We start from the raw sequence: 19,540 nt of genomic DNA on the forward strand, positions 1-19,540 counted from the left end.
TTACCCCCTGCATAGGGAAGACAGCAAGGACCTAGTCTCAGCTGAGACTTGGCCATATAAGCAGTCTGAGCACCTTCAGCCCAGCTGGATCAAGAAAAGCAGAAACTACAGACAACCTCCAGAGTTTCAGGAAGAAAGCATCCCCAGAGAATCCATCTGTGAGATAAGTCCAGAGTCCTAGGAGAAGCCAATTCCTCTTCAGCTAGTCTGTCCCCACCATGCAGAAGTTACCAGATAAGTGCAGAAGCTAACCCTGCCATAGTTACAGAGCTACTAAGCAGACGTTTTATCCTGCAAGCTCCACATTTAAAGCAGAAGTACTCATTCCTGCCAACCATTGCCAAAACCTGCTGGGACCAAGAGACCAAAGCTGTATACTGCTTGGATGAAAGTTATGTCAAGTAAAGAAACGTTTGAAGTTCATCTAAAAGTCTGGACATCATTTCTTCTGACAAAATTCCTCTATTACTCCTACTATCACTAAACTTAAATTTATTGCAAGTGAGCCAGGAGTCCGGCCGTACCCAGGTAGGAGACACTGTGACACAACTACCACCAAACTACAGAGACATTATAGGCCATTACACCACTCTGGCATTCATAATCTGGGACATGCGTTATAAAACCTTAGAAGGGTCCTGGGATAGTAACCTGCGCACGCTGCAATTGGCGTCACGACAAATACAGAATATTATTCACCTGTTAGTATTCACCCGTACCTAGCCACTGCACATACTCTCTCTATCATAGCTCAGGAGGCAGTTAAAGGATGAAACTGAGCATGTGCGGCAGATCAAAGAAATCAGAACAAAAAAAAACAGCAGTTGGTGCTATACAGATACATTTTATTGAATAACTCAGTGGCTATACTACATTCTAAATTACATGCAAATACAAAAGTATTCAGATGAAGGTGTTGTTTTAAAAAAATGTATAATATTTTTTGTGGGACAACCCCTTTAAGATTGGCTATTTGTCTTCTCTAATTAGACAACCACACCCCTAATTACTCACCTGTGCAACACACTGGAGAAGAATGGGACAAAATTCCTCTACCAAAACCCCATCAACTGGTCTCCTAATTTCCCACATGATTACAGACTTGTTACGTACCGGAGGCCCAGGCAAACCTCCAGGATGTCTTGCAAACAGGACACAGGCAGATAACAGACCAGAGACCAATAGAATACTTTATTACACAAGTAATAAAAGAACATGACAGTAAGAGGAAAAAGCAGGTTAGGCGAGAGTGGTAGCACTACCACAGAACCCAGTGCACCAGCAGACCAGAGGCAAAACCCAGAGGGCGAAGAGCCAGTAAGCCCCATTCTTCACAGAGCCGCTGGTGGTGGGGATGAACTGGGCCAAGGGCTCACTGGTCGCAACTCCAGGATGGTCCAGGTATACTTGGCCGCCAACTGCAAGTACCAGCGGAAACAGATAACAAAAGTACTGGAACTCAAACAAACTCAGGACATGGAATAGACAAGACAAACGGGAACCAGCACACAAGCAGATGCCTGGACCCCATACGGACCGGAAGCATGGCGGTCTCAGGCAGATCTGTACACAGACTAGGTATCCTCCCTCTGGAGAACCCAGGAGCCCTCTCACGAAGGCAGGATATACACAGAATAGGAACAGCAGCAGTAAGGCACTGCAGGCAAGACAGGAAACAGACAGGATCAGAAGCAGTAGGTACTGCCAGGCAGAAGATAGAACAGACAGGATCAGAAGCAGTAGATCACTGCCAGGCTATACATAATAGACAGGATCAGAAGCAGTAGAGCACTGCCAGGCTATATATGAAACAGACAGTCAGAAGCAGTACAGCACTGCCAGGCTATACATGAAACAGACAGAAACAGTAGGCACTGCCAGGCAGGAGGTAGAACAGACAGGATCAGAAGCAGTTTAGCACTGCCAAGCTAAACATGGAACTGACAGGATACAGACACACAACAAGTACAGAAGATCAGACAAGGCAAGGACAAGGGTAGAACAACAACAACACAGTCATCAAAGTTTTACCAAGCGACACCACACAGAATGGCAGATGGCAAACCCCCTGGGTCAGCAGCAAGGGGCTACACCCAGCAAGACAGAACTGAGCAGCTCACAGATAGATATAGCTGCATAAAGAGGGCACCTGATAAGACACACCCAGAAACAGACCAGGGAATGTTAACTGCATCAGAACCAGGATTAACAAGGATTAACAAGAAGCACAAACGATATGGCCACAGTTCACACACAAGGCTACATGCAGCCAGCCTGCACGGCAACGGTGAAAGGAACCACAGAGATATGGACATGGAAGCCACAAACACAGGCCACAGTTCACACACAAGGCCACAGCCAGCATGCATCGCAGAACCAGCATACATAGGAACACCCACAGCCAGTACACAGAGCGCATGCAGCCAGTGTAAGGTATGGCAAAATCAGGTACCCCATAAAAAATTAACTAATACATATTACATTCCCAGCTTCAGCAATCCAGGAGTATAGCTGTGGTAATAGAAAAGTCAAACTCATGGCATTTCTATTAAATGACCAGTAGATGGCAGCAAAGTGTTTAAAGCCTGAATGACGAGCACAGTTTCATATAGCACTGCAAAATGCAGGGGGAACTAAACGACAGACCTTTTGTTCCTGGGGGGACAGAATACGCAGTTGCTCTTCATCCTACCTGACTGAAGGTCATGCTTGTCATTGCAGGTAAGAGAACACATATTTAGGGCAATAAACAGGGCAAAAGTGATTTAATCCACATCCCTGTAATCAGCAAAGGCTGCTGGTGATGCTGTGTGAGTAAATAACACACTGCACAAATGTTAGTGGAGTACACTTACGTGTCACATGGTGCCAGTGTATGGTGAATGTGATTGTTATAGGATCTTATGTTAATATATGATATTATATTGCACTATTTGCCTAATGTGATGCAGATTAAGTAATAATAGATCTGCACATGGTTAATTGTTTATTATTTAATATAAGAACGTTATACCTGTATATGAGACTGTTATTATTAAATAGATAGTGGTGTATTAACCTGTATGGACAGAATACGCAGTTGTTCTTCTGCCTACCTGACTAAAGGTCATGCTTGTCATTGCAGAACATGTTTCAATAAAAGCATTTCCGGTTTCACCCAGCCCGCTCCCTTCGCAAATTGGAATTATTGACCATACTTTTATCATATGTGCAACACCAGCCTGCACGGCACTAGTGACAGGAACCACAGAGATACAGACACGGGGAGTACACACATTCACAGGCATAGTTCACACAAGACACAGCAGCCAACACGCATCCCAAGCAACCAGCATACACAGGTGTCAGCATGCAGCCAGTATGCGAGAGAGCATGCGGCCAGCCTGCTTGGACACAACTGTCACAGTGAACCGCACTGTGACAAGACTGTCATTAACAGAAGAGCGGATCTTACATAATGGTAGATGTAACACCCCAGAGTGGGGTTACTAAACGCTTTTACCCCGCTACAATCTGCTAAGACCATTAATATTGTCATCTGATGTGATTTCGCTCATGTCATTCGCAACTGTGCAGATAAAACCATTTTAAATGTGATATTTTCCTTGTAATGTTTCAGGTCTAGGAATAGTTTTAACGTTATGGCCATTTAGAATAGAACGTTCCTGTTCTGTTCTGCCCCCCCTCCCCCCGCTTAAGGGAAGTGGAGTTTCCCACATCCTGCAGCAAGGGAGGAGAAAACCAGTTAGATCCAGTTCTAGCTCTCCCTGCATGGGGAAGGCTGTGCGTGTAAGAGCTCCCAGATATAGGGATCCAAAGCCAGGATCTTCTCTTGGCTGAGACAATTGATCATCATCCCCAGCCTGAGCCTTGCAGCCTCAGCTGGAAGAAAGCAAGCAGCCACCTCCAGGGACAGGAAGAAGCATACCCTGAGACAATAACTGTGAGTCAAAGTCCAGAGACCAGGAGAAGCCATATTCCTCCTCGGCTAGTCAGTCCCCAAGACAGCAGAAGATAGTCAGCGCAGAAGCCAAATTCCTGCCACACATTGCCAATACCTGCTGGGACCAAAGACTATTGTACCTTGTTTGGATGAAAGCTGCAACTAGTAAAGACAAGTTTGAACTTTACCAAAGGTCTGGATCTCAATTACTGCTACCAAATCCCTCAATTACTCCTACTAGCACAACACTCATTTTATTGCAAGTGAGCCAGGATCCAGGAGTCCAGCCATACCAAGGTAGGAGACACCGTTGATACTATTGCCATTACCACACAGAGACATTACACCACTCTGGCATTCCTAGCCTGGTACGTGAGTTATAACACCTTAAAGGGCCCTGTGTTAGTACCCTGCGCACGCTGCAATTGGCGTCATGAACAAAACCATAGACTATTATACCCATATCCTGACCCACTGCATAATTTGGAATTTGGCGTCTGTGTAACCGTACCACGGTCTGGCTCACTGCATAGACAGGTCCCTGTCCCAACTTTCTTTTAGATGCATTGCTGTCATCAAGTTCTAAATGAGTTACAATTTTTCATGAATGGAAAAATGTCTCACTTTCAACATCTGCTATGTGTTATACAATATATTGTCAATAAAATATCGGTCTATGAGATTTTAAACTTATTTACATTTTACACAGCATCACAAGTATTTTGGGATTGGGGATGCACAAGGCAAGCTGTCAAATACTAAGCAGGACAACCCACTGGACACCTAAGCTCAGAATAGTTCTCCTGAATCTTTTCTTATAACATGAGATATCAAACTGCTCCTCCTGCTCCAAGATGACATCTTCCCTTCAATTTTATCATATAATATTATCAAAACTGCTGCCTTTGTGAATGGAAGCAATAATTCAGATAAAAGTTCTGCTTTTATGGAATTACCGTATTTAAAAAACGAAGTCCATATCAAGGTTGCCCCATTCTTTTCATCTGCAGCAGATAAGTAGGAACATCAATGAGCTCTACAAGGGTTGCACAATGACAAATCATCTGCAGGCAGGGCTGCTTCAACCACATGGCAAATGGGCAATCTAGGCAGCAGACCCATGGTGGCAAGACAATTTTCAGTGGTGTTTGCATCCTCTGGTTAAAAACTTGGAGCAGTGAAGGGTCTGCTGTATGTCCCAATGTGTCATCATTACAGGACAGTAGTGTACTTTGTACGGGGGGGGGGGGGGGGGTAGAGCCTGAACTGCAAGCTACAGAATGTTGGGCATGGTAAGTCTGGTTGGATCTCTGGAGAGTGTACAGTGCTTCATCAGTATGTAGACGTCTGACCCGGCCAGCAGATTTATAGCTCTAAATGCCAGGTTAGAGTGCTTTGGCCAATTAAAGGAGGTAAAAAAAAGAGGCTAAAACAGAGGTTAGTGAAGCTCCACAAGTTACCAGCCGATTTGTGCCTATAAATGTTATTGTTCTGCACACTACTTTCTTCTTGTAGTTCATTCAGATGCCATTGCTTGACTTTTTCTGAAACAGCAAGTAACATTTCTGATGAATACACTGTTTGCATCCGACTATAGACTGGAGACTCACAGCTTGGGTCAAAACCGCTGCAATAGTGATGAGCGAATCGATTCTAAACTAATCGGATTCAACACGACTTTCACAAAAAAAATTCTGCCAAACAATAGGATTGTTCATCTCTACACCGCACCGCTCCCTACTATCTTCTGGCAGCCTGTCACCAGTCCTTTTTTCTCACCTGGATATATTTGGCTATGAGAGAAGCTTAACCCCTTCCCAACTGCCCACTGTTTATATACGTCCTATCTGCACATAGCACGTATATAAATGGCCAGGCAGCTCTTTAATCCCAGCGCTGTACAGTGTGCAAACTAGCAGGAGAGGTATTATGTGCGAAAAATAAATTTAAATATAAGTTAAAAAAAATAAAAAATAAATAAAAAAAATGCCTTTGCTAATGGAAACAGTCACTATAGTCGCCCTGTTTATTCAAACCTATTCATGTTATATATCAAAATGATGGTCACAAAATAGGGAACTCATTGCAATTATTAATATTTGTGTCAGTTTTAATATTTAAGAAAAAAAAGCCATAATTTAAAAAAAATACTTTTTAATAAGAATTATCAAACCTAAAAAGGGAAGGGGGGGTGGGATCTAAAAAAAAAAAATCATGCTAATAAAAAGTCAAGTAAAAAACATCCCAAAAATTATTTTGGTATTCAAAGTAAACCACTAAGTGTACAAAATCAGGAAAAATCGCCTGGACATTCAGACCTTTTTTAAGGCCCGGTTATGAAAGGGTTAAGGAGCACTGGCTACTTAGTCAAACTTTGGAGACCATAACAAGTGATATTTCTATGATTACTCACCTTAAGGCCCTCTGCGGGCCGCATTGAACGAAAACCGACCATGGGGCAGCCGCAGCGCATCGCTGACCCATTCACTTTAATGGGTCCGCAATCTGCCCGTTCCGCAAAAAGATAGGACATGTTCTATCTTTTTGCGGAACAGAAGTACGGGACAAAACCCCACGGAAGCACTCTGTAGTGCTTCAGTGGGTTTCCGTTCCGTGCTTCCGTTCAGCACCATTCCGCATCTCCGGATTTGCGGACCCATTAAAATGAATGGGTCCGCATTCGTGATGCGAAATGCCCACGGAACGGCGCCCGTGTTTTGCAGATCCGCAAATTAGGTCCGCGGTACGGCCACGGGGCACACACGTTCGTTTGCAGGAGGCCTAACAGTAACTCATAGATGCATCTATAGAATGTAGGATAGATCCAACTATGAATTCATAAAATTAACTCGCTGTTTCGGGAAAAGAAAAAAATGGAGTCTGAATGAACTACAGTGTGGACTAAGAAGACAGCAATCTGCAGAGCAATAACATTCACAAGCAGAAGCAGTATTTGAGTAACAGAGTGGCATTTTGCTGACCTCTATTACTTTTAGTGGGTAGTTGAAGGCTATGGACACCTTTTGGGGCAATCATTTTTTATTATTGTATTCTAATTCATTTGGCTAAAATATTTTTTTCATGTGGTCTGTACTAAACATTTTCAACAGTTTTAAAGCTTTCACTTTCAGTGAATCTGCAGACAATTTCCTCCCCTTCTCAGACAATCTGTCAGAAAACTGCTCTCACGGCTGGATCTGCAGCCTTTATCTCTAAACTGCTGACAGCTCATAAACACTCATTTAAGCTAGTGAGAAGTTAGCTATAACGAGTGATTATGATATGTCAGGAAAGTACAGATAAGGAGTACAGATCGCGCCCTTAGAGTAGCATTCCAACACATTTACTGAGAGGGGGAAGCAACAGCATGTAGATGCAATGAAAGTGAAAGCTGTAGAGACAAAACAGTTGAAAATGTTTAATAAAAACCTGCTGAATTTTTATTTTTTTTGCCCAAAATGAGTAGAATGCAAAAACAAAAAAATGCCTCCAAAGGTGTCCATAGACTTACTGGTTACTGGTTTATACCAATTGTATGTAGCAGCGAGGGGTGGTTGGAGTTATGGAAACACCTTAGCACAGCTCACTTTGCTTGTTGGCAGTGAGGGCCAGTTCGCAGTGTTCGCCAGCGAACACATGCGGGCTGCCATCTTAACTCACAAGTCCGGCGAAGCACAGGTAAGCCCTTACCTGTGCCTGTGCCGCTAGCCGGTCTGAAATAAATGCGGTCACCGGGGGCAGGCAGTTCCGAGAACAGCCGCCGGGGGCCTTCATTGGGCATATTCTCGGAACTGCCTGCCCCCGGTGACCACATTTGTTTCAGACCGGCTCGCGGCACAGGTAAGGGCTTACCTGTGCTTCGCCGGACTTGTGAGTCAAGATGGCAGCCCGCATGTGTTCGGCACTGGCCATCACTGCTCGTTGGCTCCAGGTATTCTACAGCAGATATTTCAATCTCAAACTTGAATAGCTGAGATGAGCATACACAATTAAATTTTTAAGAAAATGATAGCCCACCCATGAAACCTCTTCACTGGGCCCTTCAATGTGTTTAAACTGCCCGGCCAGCAGGGTGCCCTATTTTGCTTCTGCTGTGGTGCCTGCTCCTATCTGCATCTGTTGCCAATGATGGTGAAACAGGAGCTTCACGTTAGTTTAATGAATGCAAAATATGTGATTAAAAAATGAAAAATAGAGAGAAAGAATAACAAAAAATGCGCAGAATTGGTAAATGGTTCGTGCAGATGCTTTCTTATTTTAAAAAATATTTACTTTTCCAGTGACTTTCTGCTTTCATTATAAATGCTTCATTCTAATCTTATGAGACAAAAGACAAGAGCACATATGTTCTTTAGCAAAAAGGTAAAAAAAAAAAATTGTTCTGCTTGAACAAAGAGAACAAATGTAAATTCTGATGAGCGTTAATTTGGGTACTTTATATAAAAGCAAGCAATTAATATAAATGAAGATACTGAACAGTGGTTTGCTTTATTCTGCACAGTTCATTCCTGTAATTTATTTTACAAATCTGTACATTTTGACATGATTACTGAAACTGTAAATGGTGTACTAATTGAATACACAAAACATACCGTAAGTATGAAGAGAACGGGTCCCACAAAGGCCCAGATAATGTCACTATGAACATTCAGCCAGCAGTGAGTATCTGCCAGATACTTATTGAAGGAGGTTGCCAAGGTCACACTTACAATAATGACTGGCAAGCCTGTGAAAAGAGACGGGAGATCCATTAATAACATTCAAAATTGGAATCATCTTTTTTTTTTTTGCTCTTCCTATAAAACCATAAACACAACGCTAAATGGAACAATAATTAATTACAGTAGAAGTGATATTTAAAGCTGATCTGTCAGCAATGAAGGTACAGCAGATTCATTGTTGTGTATCCTACTGTATAGTTTTGTCGAGGGGAACGACACCCTTGCCCCTCCCCGTAAATGGCACATGGTAGGTGGGGGATCTGATTTTGCATTGGGGCAGCAGCTTAAAGTTATGCCTCTGGCAGTTAAAATAGTTCTCTGGGAATTATTTAAAGGGAACCTGCCACCACGAAAATGTTAAATAATCTGCAGGCAGCATGCTTCAGAGCAGGAGGAGCTGAGTAAACTGATATATAGTTTTATGGGAAAAGATTCAGTAACACTCATAGTTTATTCATTTATATCCGTGATTGCTTTGGGCTTTGAAGTCCAGGAGGCGGTCCTATCAGTGATTGACAGCCTTCCCTCTGTGACTGTGTATAGCTGTCTATCACTGATAGGACCGCCTCCTGGACTTCAAAGCCCAAAGCAATCACGGATATAAATGAATAAACTATGAGTGTTACTGAATCTTTTCCCATAAAACTATATATCAATCTGCTCTATAACATGCCACCTTCTTCTTAGACACCTTGTTCAATGTGACAGGTTCCCTTTAAAATATCTGGCAGCAACCTAAAATCTGAGCAGGACTGGTTGCCTCCACTTACAGAGCTGCCTAGGAGGGTGCGGGGCAGGGACTCACTACACACTACGCTCTGGCACTACATATGTGTGACGGTTCCTGTCGGGCTGCTCAGCCGTGATGGCATATCATAAGCAGGACTGCATTATTATCCTCTATTGTAGAGCAGTGCAGTGAGGCCCTGCCCTCTCACCCTCCTAGGCAATTTTGGAAGTGGTTGCAACCAGTCCTCCTCACATGCTATGACAGGTTGCTGGCAGCCATCTTAAATCATTCCTGGAGAACCCCTTGAATAATGAAAGCTTCTCTGTTTTGCAAAAAAGCATCATTGACCAGTCTCTATTCTGCTCTACCTGTCATTTCCAGAACAATTGTGGAATAACGATCAACCATATGACCAGTTTTCACAAAAGACAACGTTTGTAAACTTGCAAAAATAAAAATAAAAAAGCTGAAAAGACAAAGCACTATTACTGAGTAATAGATGACAATACAAAATTGACTCCAGACAGATTGAGATTGGTATGTTGATATATAACTTCAGTAAAAAAAAATGTATGGTATCAAAAGGAATCTAGATGATTGTCCATCTATTACATTATTTAGACTTTAAGTGCAAAATCTGCTCTGATGAATTTCCTAATATCTGTTTAGCAGTTGGAGCTTCCGAGCTGTCTTACATTTAGACAATTTTCTACGCCTAAAACAGGCATAGAAAATGATGAATGAGACGGGCCTGATAATGCAAACCGAATGATCACAGCACTCATCTAATAACTGGCTTTCTCTGGGTGCCCGTCTAGATTTGTTCCCATCTCTACCTCAGGAACACTTTCATCCATAAATATACAAATTGACAGCTCTCCAAAATAAAAGGTGAAAATCGGTGACTTTTATTCAGCCGGACATGATGATGTGCGATACATTAAGGCAACGTTTCGAGCTACAGGTAGCCCTTCATCAGGCTTATGAAAAAAAATATAACAAAAATTTGCAATTAATTGAAAACTTAATTATGATACAGATCAAGGTTGTATGAATTACAGGTAGACATGATTACATATGATCCATGATTTTTACAGGTCAACATGATTATATATGATCCATGGTTCTTACAGAAAATAAAACTACATGATCAAAAATTCATAATTTGACTTTACATAATCCGGAATTATTTAGTAATAGACACAATTAATGCAGCTATACACGATATGCACTATAAAGAACAGTATGGGGTCTTGGCAAGTACCCCAAGTACTAGAACCACATGTCTAGCTAGGAAAACTGGCTGAATAAGTAAGTAAATCCATAATTACAGGTGAATCAAAGTGACAATGTAAAGAATGAAAACCTGGAGGGTAGAGGACTAAAGTGAGCAACAGAGGAAAGCGGCAACCATAAGGTACCAGGCAAAAAAAGGATAATGAGAAACGAAGGTTTGTTGAGCTTACCCTAGTGAGTGGATGCAATCATGTGGATGCCAGCGCTGAACTGAAGGAGTGGAAAGCACCATCTTTTATGGTCCTGATAGGCAGGAGCACTAGAGTGAAGGTGCACATGACTAGTGCTCTGGAAAGATGCCGAAGCTAAAAGAAGCGATCGCGCATGCACAGCAAGCCCGTACCCTTTCCTGCCCACCTCACACCCACTTCTTTAGACTTGGCATGAGCAGGGAAAAGTCACAGATTGCAGTGCAAATAACCTTTTCTCTGCAATCTGCACCAGAAATACACCTAATATACCCGTAATTCTGGATAGTAACTGACCTCCAATGTTTTTTATGAGTTTTATAGTACCCATCATTATGGATGTGGCAATACCAATTTTTTGTCCCACTAGGGGACTAGACTATACAGACTTCTGATCACTCATATAATGCAATAAAATACTTTTGCAGTGTATTATGCCTGTTACCTTAATGCTGACAGGCATCCTAATAGCTGTTCAAAGATGTGCTGCTGAAACGCCTCAGTTCCAGATCCCGCACCATTACCGTGCCATAAATGCAAGACAATTTATGTTCAGACCCACATACCTATGCTGTAAATGTTTCCCATGGAGTGCAATGGAGTTAAGAAATTTAGAAGCTTCGATTAATTATCCAAGAGAGGACAGTCATCGCTACCAGCGCCATATATGTACGGCGCTGGTACAGTCTTTTAACATGCGTTTTTTAAACAGCTAATGTCTGCAACCAGCAATGATGCCAATCGCGGACATTATAGCCTTTAGATGCCGTGATCAAGTGTGAACACGGCATCAAAAGAGTGAAAAAAACACAGAAGCACGTGCTTCTGAGGTTAAGACCGGCGTGTGGCGATCGGGGATGTCAGTTATTAATTCTCAGAAGGCTAGGTCTCTCTGAAGTGACCCAGCATATTAGAGCTGCAGTTTCTATGTTGGCCAGCAGGTGGCAGGCTAACATCAGCAATCCATGTATTACTATACTCCCTATGGGAGTATTATAATATTCTATTTAATAATTTTTTTAAATAAGTAGTGGACGTTGTAGCCTCCTAGAGGGGCTACAAAAATTTGAAAAAAAAGTTTTAAAAAAAGGAAAGAAATATAATAAATATAAAAATTTAAATCCCCCTTTCTTTAGAATAAAAAAATACATAAATTAAAAATATAAACATCATAGGCATCACTGAGTCCAAAAATGCCCTTACAATTAAAATATAAAAATATTTTTCCAATGCAGTGAATGATGTAAAGGAAAAAAGTATCAACATGTGCGATTCACCATTTTGTTGTCAATTCTTTTACCTACAAAATGTAATAAAAATTTGATTAAAAAGTCACACACACTGCAAAATGATATAGCAGTAGACAGCTATAAACAAAAGCTATGGGGGTCAGAATATGGTCATGTAAATTTTTTTATATTTTTTCAAAGTTTTAATTAATTTTTTCAGTATTTAAACATTAAACCTATACATATATGGTACCGTTGTATTCGTACTGACTGAATGAAGAGCACAGGTCAGTTTTGCTGCAAAGGGAACGCCGTAGGGACAAAACCAGTAAAACTGTGGAGGAATTGCATTCCCCCCCCCCCCCCCCCCAATTCCACCCCATTTGGAATTGTTTTTCCCCTTTCCACCACATTGTATGCCATAATAAATGTTGGCATTAGAAAGTACAACTTGTCCCTCATAAAATAAACTCTCATATGGATATGTGAACAGAAAAATAAAAAAATTATGGCTCCAGGAATACAGGGAAGAAAAATGAAAACGAACAAATGAAAAAAACCTCTGGTATCCTAAGCGTTAAAGCTACCCCCTGTTTCAAGAAAAAAAAAATCACATTAACTGGGGAACAATCAGAACACTTACAGTACATGGTGCCTTTCTTTTCATCTTGTCATCTGCAGATCTACTAATTCTCGGGCTCCTCTTCTGCCATCCAAGATAACTACCTCTCTTCTCAGACTATCTGATGCATACTGCGCATTTGGTAGCCCAAGATACTTCCTGCTTCCTTTGGATTAGACGGAACTGGTAAATCCAAGAACTGGGCTGAACAATGTCTTTGACTAAGCATGCACAGTAGGCATTAGTGTTGGGTGAGCATGCTCGGCCGAACACTAATTTTACTCGAGCATTGCGATGCTCAGCACATCGCGGTGTTCGGCTGAATACCGCGTGTGTTCGAGCATGATGCTCGAATCTCCTCCCCGCACGTTTGTTGGCTGCTACGCAGCCAATAAACGTGCAGGTAAGTACTGCCATTCACTGTAATGCCATAGCCATGTTGGCTACTGGCATTACAGTGATTGGCTGGCCGGAACGCGTCATCAGGTGCTATATAGCACCCGATGACAAGTGTTTGGCTCAGTTTTAGTCAGGGAGAGTTGGAGACTGGAGAGCAGAAGGGAGAGATAGTGTAGGGATTGAAATAGCAATATTTTAGTTTTTATACTTGTTAGAGACCCAAAGTCCTTTTAAGGACTATTGTTGTGTGTGGCACCAATATATATTTTTAGCGCAACCTGCGCTAAATAGCTTGCAATTGTTTGGCCGCTGCAGACAGCGACATTATCTGCGCTACATCTCCTGTCTAACATGTGCGCAGCCTAAAAATATCTGTGACATTCAGTGTACTTTATCCGTAGATGGTGTCCGCTGCGGACAGTTACATTACCTGCGCTACATCTCCTGTATAATGTTTGCGTATCCGAAATATCAGTGACATTCAGTCAAATATTTTTGCTGCTGGTGGCAGCGACATTACCTGCGCTACATCTCCAGTATCACATTAGCGCATTCGAAATATCAGTGACATTCAGTGTAATTTTTTATTAGCCGCTGGTGGCAGTGACATTACTTGCGCTATACCTCCTATATAACATTTGTGCATCCTAAATATCAGTGGCATTTATTCAGTGTAATTTTTTATTATTAGCAGTGGTGACAGCAACATTACTTGCGTAAACCTCCTGTTTAACGTGTGCACATCCTAAAAATATCTGTAACATTCTGTGTACTTTATTTGCGCATACACTTACAAAACCTGCGCTACTGTACGTGTGACATACTTGCAAGCATATATACCATTTAATATGCGCAAGTCAAGCAGTAAGGGATGGGGAGGTAGCCGTGCTGCTGATGATGCACGCAGAGGCTGTGGCCCTGGGCGCGTTGAAACTGTGCCTGCTGCCAGAGCACAAGAAAGACACTCATCCACGATACCTAGCTTCATGTCCCAGTTTGCAGGGCGGCGCAGGACACCACTGATCTGACTCTCGAAGTCAGATCAGTGCGACCAGGTGGTCGGTTGCATTGCAGCAGATAATGCTTCCAGTCTGTTAAGCACCGCCCTGTCTTCCACAAAGTCCAGTCTCAGTAGCCAGGAGTCTGGTCAACAGAATCCTCACCCTGATTCTCCTTCCACCCACCATGAAGCATTCTTGGCAAACAAGTGATCCCACACTCTGATATTCTGAGGAACTGTTTTCATTGCCATTCCTTAGTTTGGGCCTCTCGCCAAGCCCGCTTGAAGAGGGACATGAGGAGATCTTGTGCCCTGATTCCCAAACTCTGGAGCATCCACAGTCAGAAGAAGATGGTGGTGGGGGGCGGCAATTAGTGCTTCACGAGGTGGATGATGATGATGAGACACAGTTGCCAATAAGTCAACCACAATTAGTGTCTCAAGAGGTTCATGATTGAGTTGTCAATAACTAAGGTTGTTGTTAGGTCAACAAGTCAGGACGATGACCAGAGTGAGAAAGTGGAAGAGGAGGTGCTGGACAATAAAGTCACTGACCCAACCTGGGAAGGTGGCAAGCCGAGCGAGGACAGCAGTACAGAGTTGCATCACCGCTACAGGCTGAAAGAGGCAGTGGAGTGGCAAAAGGGAGAAGGTGGGCTACACCAAACAGGCCCGCAACTGTTCTCCGGAGCACCCCCTTCTAGCAATCTCCCTTGCCAAGGGGTAGGTGTTCCGCAGTCTGGCACTTTTTTGAGGAAAGTGCGGACGATAAAAGAATTGTCATTTGCTACCTGTGCTGTACCAAAATGAGCAGAGGTGTGAACACTAGCAACCTCACCACCACCAGGATGATCTGCCACATGGCATCAAAGCACCCTAATAGGTGGGCCGAATGCCTGGGTCCAGAATCAGTGTCTGCGGGTCACACCACTGCCTCCTCTTCCCCTGTGTTATGTGCTGGCCAATCCCCTGTCCAAGACACAGACCCGGATGCCTCCCGCCATGCACCTGGACCTTTGCAAGCACCATCAGCTAGCACATCCACTTCTGTGTCCCAGCGCAGCGTACAGATGTCTATACCCCAGGCCTTTGAACAAAAGCGCAAATACCCAGCCGCCCACCCACAGACCATAGCGCTAAATACGCACCTTTCCAAATTGCTGGCACTGGAAATGTTGCCATTTAGGCTGGTGGACACTGAGGCTTTCCGCAGACTGATGTCGGCGGCCATCCCTCATTACTCAGTTCCCAGCCGCCAATATTTTTCACGGTGTGCAGTCGCAGCCTTACACCAGCATGTGTTCCGTAACATCACCCGTGCCCTGACCAAAGCAGTTATTGGAAAGGTCCACTTGACGACTGACACATGGACAAGTGCTTTTGGCCAGGGACGCTACATTTTCCTGACGGCACACTGGGTGAGCGTTGTGGAGGCCGGGAGCAAGTTGAACCCTGGGATGGCACAGGTGCTACCGACGCCAAGGATTGCGGGATCTACTTCCATCAGGGTATCTGCCACCACCTACGTTAGTGGCTGCAACCCCCCTGTAGCTGGCCAGCTAAGACCTCTCTTAGGTTGCTAATACGGCTTATATGTTTATACAGCTAGACCTGTCAATAACCTTAATACAGTACCTATGTTTATGTGTTAAAGACTAAAGCAGAGTTATTGACTGTGACTTCATGTTTTGGATGTCATATAACAGTTATATATATACTGTGTTCACAGAAGCAGAAAAGATAATATGCCTTTAAGATTCATTATATAATGTAAGGTAATCTCAATAACACAGCAGAAACAACAAAAAGCATAGAGTTAAACTGTTGTTGCTAGGCAGGAGTCTTGACCAATCACAGCCAGCCTCACACACAGCAGGAGTTTTGATCAATCACAGCCAGCATCACACACAGCCTGTGTGGGAAATCTCCCTAGCAGAAGCTGCTAGAATCATTACACCAGAGGAGATAAGCTGAACAGACATTCACTCCACTAAGCTGTGTTTTATGGAAGCAGAGAGGCCAAAATAGGTATTTAAAACAGTTATACAATGTTCCTACTGTTGCTATAGTGATTAGTATTGTATACTGAACCAGTTATATGTGTGTTTACTTACAGTTCCACCAATTGCAAACTACAAAGTTTACAATCCAAATTAAAATTCCATATTGCAATCCAAATTGCATACAATAATACCAGATCATACTTAACCAATCTGCAAATAGTTACTGCTAACTGCATACCGCAAATTGTGACCAAATTCAGAAAGTGAAATATTAGTTAGACCTCAGATATACCTGTCAGAGAGATCATAAAGTGCTTAAATAACTTAAAGTGAGAGTACAGATGCTCAAGAGAGAAATATATCCCCCATTTTTAATGACAAGATTGAACAGTTGAACAACCATCTTATGCATACCGCCATTTTGTGATACTTTATTCAACACGTGTTTTGTACATGGACTATCTTCCACTGAGGCAGCAGTGTTATATGAAGAAAAGTTGAAGTTAATAAAGAAGTTATTTCAAGCATTTGGTGTGCTCTTTAAACCTACTGTTTCCATCGAACGGCGCTAGATGAATTACAGAGTAACAGACAGTCTGGTTAGACTAAAAGTCAGAGATATCAGAATTCTTCTAATGCCACAGCGCAAAAGGCACTTCATAGTGCTGCACCTGCCACACCCCACTTCTCCTTCTCCGTCTCCTCCTCCACTTCCACCTCTGAATTATCATCTTGCAGCACCAGTCAGACATCAGTCAGTAGCTGGAAGCAGAGTAGCACTGCAGTGGGGAAGCGGCAATAGGCCGCGCTTAAACTGATCTGCTTAGGTGACAAACAGCACACCGCCGCAGAGCTGTGGCAGGGGATAAGGGACCAGACTGAGATGTGGCTCTCGCCACTCAACCTACAACCAGGCATGGTTGTGTCTGATAATGGCCGTAACTTGGTGGCGGCTTTGGAGCTCGGCAACCTCACACACATACAATGCCTAGCCAACGTATTCAACCTAGTGGTTCAGCGGTTTCTCAAAACTCACCCCAAGCGACGAGTGGGCATTGATGTCCGACCTCTGTGAGGTTTTACGTAACTCTGAGGAATTAACACTGATGGTAAGCAGCGATAACGCTATTAACAGCGTAGCCATCCCACTTCTATGTCTAATCAAAAGCTCGCTGCTCACAATGAAGGCGGACACTTTGCATGTGGAAGAGGTGGAAATGGGGGAAGACAGTACACAGGGTGATAGCCAGACCACCCTCAGTTCGTCTTCTCAGCGCAAATTGGATGATGATGATGAGGAGGAGGAGCAGGAGACGGTTTCCTCCGCTACAGAGGGTAGTACCCATGGAAGTTTTATTCCATCTGTTCAGCGTGGATGGCTACAAGAGGAGGAAGAGGATGATGAGATTGAGAGTCATGCTCCTGATGAGCACAGGGAAGTCTTGTCTGTTGGGACTCTGGCACACATGGCTGACTTTATGTTAGGTTGCCTTTCCCGTGGCCCCCGCGTTGTACGCATTTTGGCCAACACCGATTGCTGGTTGTTCACCCTTCTCGACCGCTGTTACAAAGAGAACTTCTCATCTCTCATTCCTGTGGTGGAGAGGACTAGCAAAATGGTGCAATACCAGAAGGTCCTTGTGGAACAATTGCCCCAAAAATTTTCAGCTGACAACGCTGGCTGCAGAGTACGTAGTTCCTTGGCCAACCGAGGAGGGGAGACGAGGGGAAAACGCAGCAGTTCCAACAGAGGCAGGGCAACACTCTCCAAGGTCTAGGACAGTTTCATGACACCCTGCCAGCAACCTCACTCACCCTGATGCGCGGCCTAGTGTCACAAGGAGAGAAAAGTTTTGGAAGATGGTGAAGGAGTACGTAGCAGACCGTGTCAGCATCCTCAGTGATCCCTCTGTGCCTAACAACTATTGGGTGTCCAAGCTGAACACGTGGCACGAACTGGCGCTCTACGTCTTGGAGGTGCTGGTCTGCCCCGCCAGCATTTTGTCAGAGCGTGTATTTAGTGCTGCTGGGGGCATACAGGGAGTGCAGAATTATTAGGCAAGTTGTATTTTTGAGGATTAATTTTATTATTTAACAACAACCATGTTCTCAATGAACCCAAAAAACTCATTAATATCAAAGCTGAATATTTTTGGAAGTAGTTTTTAGTTTGTTTTTAGTTTTAGCTATTTTAAGGGGATATCTGTGTGTGCAGGTGACTATTACTGTGCATAATTATTAGGCAACTTAACAAAAAACAAATATATACCCATTTCAATTATTTATTTTTACCAGTGAAACCAATATAACATCTCAACATTTACAAATATACATTTCTGACATTCAAAAACAAAACAAAAACAAATCAGTGACCAATATAGCCACCTTTCTTTGCAAGGACACTCAAAAGCCTGCCATCCATGGATTCTGTCAGTGTTTTGATCTGTTCACTATCAACATTGCGTGCAGCAGCAACCACAGCCTCCCAGACACTGTTCAGAGAGGTGTACTGTTTTCCCTCCTTGTAAATCTCACATTTGATGATGGACCACAGGTTCTCAATGGGGTTCAGATCAGGTGAACAAGGAGGCCATGTCATTAGATTTTCTTCTTTTATACCCTTTCTTGCCAGCCACGCTGTGGAGTACTTGGACGCGTGTGATGGAGCATTGTCCTGCATGAAAATCATGCTTTTCTTGAAGGATGCAGACTTCTTCCTGTACCACTGCTTGAAGAAGGTGTCTTCCAGAAACTGGCAGTAGGACTGGGAGTTGAGCTTGACTCCATCCTCAACCCGAAAAGGCCCCACAAGCTCATCTTTGATGATACCAGCCCAAACCAGTACTCCACCTCCACCTTGCTGGCGTCTGAGTCGGACTGGAGCTCTCTGCCCTTTACCAATCCAGCCACGGGCCCATCCATCTGGCCCATCAAGACTCACTCTCATTTCATCAGTCCATAAAACCTTAGAAAAATCAGTCTTGAGATATTTCTTGGCCCAGTCTTGACGTTTCAGCTTGTGTGTCTTGTTCAGTGGTGGTCGTCTTTCAGCCTTTCTTACCTTGGCCATGTCTCTGAGTATTGCACACCTTGTGCTTTTGGGCACTCCAGTGATGTTGCAGCTCTGAAATATGGCCAAACTGGTGGCAAGTGGCATCTTGGCAGCTGCACGCTTGACTTTTCTCAGTTCATGGGCAGTTATTTTGCACCTTGGTTTTTCCACACGCTTCTTGCGACCCTGTTGACTATTTTGAATGAAACGCTTGATTGTTCGATGATCACGCTTCAGAAGCTTTGCAATTTTAAGAGTGCTGCATCCCTCTGCAAGATATCTCACTATTTTTGACTTTTCTGAGCCTGTCAAGTCCTTCTTTTGACCCATTTTGCCAAAGGAAAGGAAGTTGCCTAA

The 19,540-nt window shown here is 43.4% G+C and overlaps 1 protein-coding gene across 1 annotated transcript in view; it reads right to left on the reverse strand.

Annotated features, from left to right (window-relative positions):
• ADGRD2 (adhesion G protein-coupled receptor D2) overlaps positions 1-19,540 on the reverse strand; it is a 388,936-nt gene that overhangs the window by 231,364 nt on the left and 138,032 nt on the right. The window contains exon 18 of the mRNA XM_040406278.1: positions 8,536-8,669. Within this exon, the coding sequence (XP_040262212.1) occupies positions 8,536-8,669 (134 nt within the window). The remainder of the gene's footprint in view (positions 1-8,535; positions 8,670-19,540) is intronic.

Source organism: Bufo bufo, chromosome 8 (genome assembly GCF_905171765.1).
Source record: "Bufo bufo chromosome 8, aBufBuf1.1, whole genome shotgun sequence".
NCBI lineage: Eukaryota > Metazoa > Chordata > Amphibia > Anura > Bufonidae > Bufo > Bufo bufo.